This window comes from Dendrobium catenatum, unplaced genomic scaffold, assembly GCF_001605985.2.
Source record: "Dendrobium catenatum unplaced genomic scaffold, ASM160598v2 original_scaffold_112318, whole genome shotgun sequence".
NCBI lineage: Eukaryota > Viridiplantae > Streptophyta > Magnoliopsida > Asparagales > Orchidaceae > Dendrobium > Dendrobium catenatum.
The window spans coordinates 189,267-197,670 of record NW_021430753.1 but is presented as its reverse complement, the minus strand read 5'-3'; the positions used below and the strand labels follow the sequence as shown (position 1 = coordinate 197,670).

Genomic DNA, 8,404 nt, shown 5'->3' with positions numbered 1-8,404 from the left:
CAAGCCAAATTTTAATAAAATAATTACTTGCATTTATTTTACTCATCCAAATAATTTTAAAATACTTAAAATATATTGTATTTCTTTTACACTACCTTATTTTTAATTTGCGATCTTTTTTTCGATAAATCAAATAGCCCTTAAGTCAATTTTTTTCTTTTTAAGTTTACATATTTTGATTATTTTTTCTAATGCAAGATTTATGAATAAATTTTTTAATGAAAAATATATTATATCAGTCATATCTGTCCATATTTTGAGACCAAGCTTTTATTCATTTCTTACTTTCTCCGATCCTCCGCTCCTGTTCTAAGTAGCTATCCGTGCACTCGTCATCTACTCGCCCTTTCGTCCCTTCACCGTTTGCTATATTCCATCCCTCGATGGCTATATTGGGGTGAGATTTCGGAGAGCGGGCCGATTGCAAGAGTCACATCTTTGCTTTTTGAAGCTGAAGAGCAGCTAGCTAGTTAGGTTGATCTCAATCCTTCCGTCTCCAGAAACGGAGAGGCGATGAAGAGGGAGAACATGGACGGCGTCGCGAGAGGTGGGATTGTGAGGAATGTTGCTCCGGCGCCGGCGAGGATGGCGATGATGGGGAAGGCGAAGATGATGGGGTTCGACGAGGAGACAGAGGACGAGCATCTAGCGGTGCTGGGGTATAAGGTGAGATCCTCCGACATGGAGATCGTGGCGCAGAAGCTGCAGCAACTGGAGATGGCGATGGGGGGTGGTGCTCCGCAGGATGATGCGCTACTTAACCACCTTGCCGCCGACACCGTGCACTATAATCCGTCCGATATATCGAACTGGCTCGAAAGCATGCTCTCCGAGCTCAGCACGCCTCCCCCGCCACTGCCGCCAGTGATGCATCCTAATTCCGGAGTTTTTGACTTTCCGCCAGACCCGATGTCCGGCCACTCATCGTCTAACTTCTTTAATTCTGCTGAAACTCTAGCCACTATGGAATCCTCCACCGTTACCTCCATCGAGCTGTCTACTCCGTCAGCTGCCATGCTTCCTGCTGATTACTCACTCCGAAGTAACAGCGCTGGGGGAAACCGTGCTGTATACGGATCGGAGACACAGATGGAGAATACTGGACCCAGAGATCGGAAACGCATGAAGACCTCCTCTTCCTCATCGACTTCCAGAGGCGGATCTGGCGGAGTGATTGGACGGTCTGCGCCAGCAATCGGATCGATGTCTACCTCCACCTGCGGCAGCGAAGTATCATCCGCGATGCCGGTGGTGATGGAGGACACTCAGGAGGTCGGAATCCGTCTGGTTCACGCACTTATGGCTTGCGCAGAAGCGGTCCAGCAGGAGAATTACAAGGCGTCGGATATTCTCGTCAAACAGATCTCGATGCTAGCCTCATCCCAGGGCGGCGCTATGCGGAAGGTCGCAGGATATTTTGCTGAGGCCCTCGCTCGCCGGATTTACTGCCTCAATCCTCAGCAGGACTGCTCGCTAGACTCGGCTTTCTCCGACATCCTCCAGATGCACTTTTATGAGAGCTGCCCTTATCTAAAGTTCGCCCACTTCACGGCCAATCAAGCCATTCTAGAGGCCTTTGCCGGCTACCGCCGGGTTCACGTCATCGATTTCAGCATGAAACAAGGGATGCAATGGCCGGCACTGATGCAGGCGCTCGCTCTCCGCCCTGGAGGTCCTCCGTCCTTCCGCCTTACTGGAATCGGCCCTCCCCAACCGGATAACACCGACGCTCTGCAGCAAGTCGGTTGGAAGCTCGCTCAGCTTGCGGACACCATCCACGTTGATTTCGAATACCGCGGGTTTGTCGCAAACAGTCTAGCCGACCTCGAACCTTACATGCTTGAGTCCCCATCTTCTGCCAACAGCGGTTCCGACGAACCAGAAGTCGTGGCGATCAACTCTGTCTTCGAGCTCCACGGTCTACTGGCGCGGCCTGGGGCCTTAGAGAAGGTCCTTGGCACAGTTCGCGCGCTGAAGCCGCGGATTGTGACCATCGTCGAGCAGGACGCGAATCATAACGCCGGTCCGTTCATGGACCGGTTCACCGAGGCACTGCACTTCTATTCCACGATGTTCGATTCCCTGGAGGGAGGCGGCATCGCCGATGGGCAGCAGGACCAGTTTATGTCGGAAGTCTATCTCGGCAGACAGATCTGCAACGTAGTGGCTTGCGAGGGGACGGAGCGGACAGAGCGCCACGAGACACTATCTCAATGGCGAGGAAGGATGAGAGACGCCGACTTCGAGCCCGTCCACCTCGGCTCTAACGCCTTTAAGCAGGCTAGCATGCTCCTTGCCCTCTTCGCCGGCGGCGATGGATACCGCGTGGAAGAGAAGGATGGTTGCCTCACCCTCGGGTGGCATACTCGTCCCCTCATCGCCACATCGGCCTGGCGTCCCGCCGGCTCCGGCGAATCTTTCTCCGCCCCCGCGGCCTCTGATGCTCGTTGATCCAAGATTCCTCGCTGATCTTTCTTGCTTCATCTCGGCCGTCGGTTGGGCGGTGCGGGTTGGGCGGGCCGGGATGATTGGGCTGTTCGGTTTATTAGATGCTGAAGCTTCCAAGCACAGCTGGTTCCTCCCTATGTCACTGTTGCCCGCCCGAAATCGGGCATCCTTTTCCCTGTTTGTTTTCACAATTATGTTGATTTTGTCACCCCTCTCCTTTTACCTTAATGAATATGTTATGTTTGTATTTAAATTCCCTATGTCTGTATAAATATAATTAATAATTTTCAAAATTGGGACTATTTAATTCCTAATAATTAATTATTATAAGACTAGGAGGGCCAGCAGAGCTAACAATTATTACGTCCTCCGACCGGACATAGAGGAACGTCCGATCGGAGGTCAAATCGCGCCAAAAAATGAGAAATACCGAGCAATACCAAACAATAACGAGGAATACCATCACGTGAAGACTCAATACCGAGGTATACCGAGCAATATCGAGTTATACGAAAGTTGTTCGAGTTTTTCCTAGAAAAAACTCGGGACACTCGGTATAGCTCGGTATTGATCTTCACAGAGCGGTATTCATCGTTATCATCAAATAATACCTAGTAATATCGAGCAAATACAGAGTTTTTTGACGGGATTTTGCCTCTACGTCCTTACACGATTACATCGGACCTCTATGTCCTTACACTGGACCTAATAAAAATTCCAGCAGAGCATAGCGTAGCAGGCTGGAAGAGGAGCAGGAAACAGACACAGCTACAGCATTTTCTTTTTTCCCCGGCACGAAGATTAAGGGTCGAGATATCGGGAAATGTGAGGAGAAAACGAAAAACTAAAAAGGCTCCATTGCTATTTTGTGAATGGGAAAAAGTCTGATGGTGGCCTTACGACAGTGGTGAATAACAACAGTTGTCCTTCGGGCCATTCAGGTGGGCCCCGGTTGAGAGGGAGGGGAGCACAGAGGGGCCACCACTATGGAGGCCTAATGCCTTCATATAGCCATTTTTAGTTGTTATTATTTTTAAACATTTTTTAATTATCATTTTAATCGTTTATATGTATTTAGTTTTTAAATATTTTTTTTTTTTGTTATGAACGAATGAATAAAGTTTTTATTTACCTAATTTCTTTTAAATTTAATGAATTTAAATATCATTAATAGCGAAATGCAGATTTGGAATGAGGAAATTATTACATGCAAATGCCATAAATCTCGCTCATTGGTTGCGATGCGATTAGTTAATTTAGATGATAATTAAATTTTTGAAATAGAAAGCAATGAAAAATAAAATGCATATTAGAATTTTAATTCTTGTGAAATGATAATTATAATAATATTTTCAGCTTGAATATGTAATTTTTATAGACGTATTTATCATCTAAATTAACAAATCATAATCCTTTATGATTTGGAATGTTCGCCATTAAGAAAATAAGTATAAAATCAAATTAAGGCTTCATTTGAGATGGCTTTTTATCTGCTTCTTAAAACAAATTTTTAATACAAATGTTTTTAATTTTGTGCTAGAAAATTGCTTTAAAAAACAATAAGAAAGCCGTTTCAAATGAAACCTAAGTTTTGCAAAGATGAGCATGTTTGGGTGGATGAGTGACTTCAATATTAGAGACAAAATGAGAGATGAGTATAATATATATTTACATTTTAGTACTAAAAAAAATATCTGAATTTCCCCCAAAAAATTTATATTTACACTCGACTGTTACGGCTTTCACTAATAAGGCTGCTACTTAGCATTTCAACAACGAAAGTTAGAGCGTCAAAGGGTTTTAGTGTGCCCTAGTTTTGCTCTCCCTGCCACTCGCCTCCACCACCCCCACCCTCCTTCCTTCAACTTCTCCTCTTGATTGGAAACCCCTCTTAGCCTCTACCCCCCAGGTCTCCACGACCTTCTCGCATTCGCTCTCTTTCGTTCCAGCGCAGAACCTCACCACCAGTTTTATTGCTGAGCAGTTTGTTGCTGGTGCATCAGAATGGTCGCTTTCCCTCGTTGGATACTCAATCGGTAAACGTCCGTTCTACGAGGCTTTGCTGACGACAATCAAAAAAGCTTGGAACCTTAAAGGTTCCTTCTCCCTCCTCACCATGGACGATGGGTTTTTTCTCCTAAAGTTTTCTGCCTTAGAAGACTATGAGCTTGCGTGGACCGGAGGACCCTTGTTCTTCTTCGGAAAATCCTTTATCCTCCAAAAGTGGACTCCTGACTTCATCCCTAAGAGGGAAGAGTTCCCGTCTATCCCACTGTGGATCAAAATAATGAACCTGCCACTTTCTCTCTGGACACCGGAAGGTATTTCTAAGCTTGCAAGTTGTGTAGGTATTCCCCTTGCAGTCAATGCTCTCACTGCCGCAAAAACTAGATTGACGTTCGCTAGAATTTGTGTGCAAGTTACTAGTTCCTCTCCTCTCCCTGATGAAATTTTCTACTCTGTTGATGGAAAATCTTACCCGCTGCGTGTGCAATATGACTGGAAGCCTGAGCATTGCTCCCAGTGCGGTTCTATCATGCATCCCCCGACCCTTTGCCCCAAGGACCCCATCATTCGACCACCTACTGCTCCCAAGCCTAGAGGAAGAAGCACCAGCCGCAAGCCAAGAGCTACCCCTCCTCCTCGCCTAATAATCCTAAAACCTGTTCTTCTTTCAAAACCAGACCATCAACCATAAACAGATCCAATTCTTCAAAATCCTCAACCAGGGCCTATAATCCCTAACCTTAATTCGCCTTCTGGAGACCTTGTCTCTCTATTGGACCCAAGTCTTGCCCCTATGGAAAACCAACCCTCCATCAACACTAAGAACAAATTTGATGTTCTGGTAGATACCTCATCTGCTGAGCAACACCCTTCTGACAACCCAATTCCAATCTCTACTACAATCCTCTCTAACCCAAACAACAGCAGCCCTCCACAAATCTCTCCAAGAAACCTCCAACCTATCATTCCTCCCCCCACTAAACAACCCTCATCTAGCTCAAACTCTAGCAAAACCCAAACTTCCCAACCTAATGCCCAGCAAAATCAAAAATCAACCCATGGCAAAAATGCCAAAAAACCATCCAACCCCAAATGTCAGTAAAACCTCCTAAGCTTGTAGCGTGGAACATTCGCGGGTTTAACAGCCCTGAAAAAGTTATATGTTGTAGAAACCTTATTAAAAGCCACAATATTGACCTCCTCTTCATACTTGAAGTAAAAATCTCCAATGCCAACCTCACCAACCCTTGGTTACATAACCAACACAAAATCTTCCCTTTGGAAAGCTCCTGTGATAATTTCCAGCATTCAAATCTCGGGCGTATTTGGGTCAAATGGAAAGATGGCAATGTGTCCTTTACCCCACAACTTATCACTAGTCAACTGATTCATGGTATAATTAGGTTGGATGCTAATTATACCATTGATGTCACTGTGGTCTATGATAGTAACTCTTATATTGAAAGGCAAACTCTTTGGAAGGATTTACAAAATATTGCTACTGACATGAGGTTTCCGTGGATTGTCATTGGTGACTTTAACTGTTGTCGTTTGCCTATTGAAAAAGCTGGGGGGGTCACCTCTTACTAATAGCTCTCTTGGTGACTTTAATAACATGATCTTTAATGCTGGATTACAAGACCTTTCATCTGTGGGGCATTTCTTCACTTGGTTCAATCAACAATACAACAACCCCATCCATATCAAACTTGACCGTGTGCTGGTTAATGACAGTTGGCTTAATCTCTTCCCTAATTCTTACTATAAAGTGGGGGATCCAAGTTGCTCGGATCACTCTCCACTTTTGCTGTTGAATTATGAGGACATTTCGAGGGATCACAGATTTCTGTTTAAGAATTATTGCACAAAATTTCCTAAAGAAATTGTTTACTGGACACTTTCTCTCAGCCCAATGAAAGTATCCCCCTTAGCTCCTTCATCTACAAGCTAAAGACTCTCAAGAACAAGATCAAACACAAATCTTGGGCTAACTTCAATAACATCCAAAGGGAGGATGATTCTCTTTCTCAAACCCAGCACCATGTGCTCAGCCAAATTCAGATTGACCCTCTAGACAGCAATCTTAACGAGAACCTGAAAATTGTCAACAACAAGCTCAATTATTACCACTCTACTCTTTCTAGCTGGATTGCCCAAAGAGCCAAGGTTAACTGGCTCACTCACGGGGAGGATGATTTAGAGTTCTTATACACCAAAATCAATGCTACCAAAAACTATGGCCACATCAAAGATATGTCTAATGACCTGGGCTCGTTCAACACTCATCATGGCATTTCACAAGCCTTCATTGGTCATTATACCAAACTCTTCAACACCATGAACCACTCTACTCAATTTCAGAGCATCCCGGTTGGTAATGTGATTCCCCCTCATCTTATCTCCTCTCTCATTGCCCCTGTCTCTATGGATGAAATCAAAGGCATTATTTTCTCTGGTAAGAAAAATTCAGCTCCTGGTCCCGACGGGTTTACTTTTGAATTTTACAGAGCCTCTTGGGAAACTATAAAATTTCATGTCTGCAAGGCCATTAACTACTTCTTCACTTCCTACCATATGCCCAAGCTTATGAAAGCAACATCCATTGCTCTCATTCCCAAGCTCCCTCATGCCAATAATATCAAGGATTTTAGACCTATCTCACTTTGCAATGTTATTTACAAGATTATTGCTAAACTTATTGCTAATAGGATGAAAGTTGTTATGCCTTTTATAATACATCCTAGTCAAAATGGGTTCATTCATAAAAGAATTATCACTGATAACATTATTTTGGCTACTGAACTCCTTGGGATTTTTAATAAAAAAAACAAGGATAAGTTTTTTTGTGCCAAAATTGACATCACCAAAGATTTTGATACGGTGTCTAGAACTTTTCTTTATAAAAGGCTTGTTGATAAGGGATTTTCGGATTTATTCATCTCTTGGATAAAGGCTTGTACATCAGATGTTTATTTCTCTGTGTGTATTAATGGAACATTGGAGGGGTTTTTTAATTCTAAAGCTGGTCTATGTCAGGGCTGTCCATTGTCCCCTTATCTTTTTAGCAGTGTGATGGACGGTCTTTCCAACTGCATTGAGGATGTCATTTCTAATTACAGTTACTCTTCCATTTGCCATGGCAATTGTGTTATCTCCCATTTACTGTATGCTGATGACCTCCTACTGTTTGGTAAAGCTATTACTGCTAATGCCCACACCCTCAAAACTATGTTTGAGAATTTTGGGTCTGCTTCTGGTTTGCTTACAAACCCTCATAAGAGCATTATTATTTTCTCTAAAGACTACCCGCAGGATGCAGCTTTCTATGATGTTCTTCAAATTAAGCAAACAACCTCTCCGGTTATCTATCTGGGCCTGCCCATCTATCATAAAAAACTCAGGAACTGTGACTTTCATCCCCTCATCCAAAATATTTCTGGAAAACTGAATGGCTGGTTGGCTAGAGCTCATTCTTTTGCTAGTAGAATCCAGTTTCTTAAGTTTACTATAAGCAACACATTAGCCTACTGGATTCGAGGTGCTATAATACCTAAGGGCTGCTGTAAAATCATTAATCGGATATGCTCAAGGTTTCTTTACTTTGGCAACACCGATTTGAGGAAAGTCCATATTATTTCCTAGAAGGATACTTGTCTTCCTAAGGCTTCTGGGGGTTTGGGCATTAACTCTGTTGACAATTTATATCATACGTTTGGTCGTGCATTAATATGGAGATTTCTGCACTCGGATAATCTCCTCTTCTCTTGGTGGAGATCCAAATACTGCTCTCTTTAGAAGCCTTTATCTGGTAATACCTCTCTTTATTGGAATTATTTATGTGATAAGGCTCATAATATTAAGCACTGCATCTCTTTCACAGTTGGTCACAACAGCACTCTTTCCTTCCTTTGGGACCCTTGGCTTAATGGTACCTCTATTATCAATAGCC

The 8,404-nt window shown here is 43.6% G+C and overlaps 1 protein-coding gene across 1 annotated transcript; it reads left to right on the top strand.

Moving 5' to 3' along the window:
• Positions 1–304: 304 nt before the first annotated feature.
• LOC110091784 (DELLA protein SLN1) lies at positions 305–2,701 on the top strand. The gene has a single exon (XM_020816030.2). The coding sequence runs from the start codon at positions 514–516 to the stop codon at positions 2,449–2,451; it is 1,938 nt and encodes a 645-aa protein (XP_020671689.1). The 5' UTR covers positions 305–513; the 3' UTR covers positions 2,452–2,701.
• Positions 2,702–8,404: the final 5,703 nt, after the last annotated feature.

Bases quoted from the DNA above. Each gene is read 5' to 3' on its own strand.
- LOC110091784 (XM_020816030.2), top strand. From the start codon at position 514: ATGAAGAGGGAGAACATGGACGGCGTCGCGAGAGGTGGGATTGTGAGG.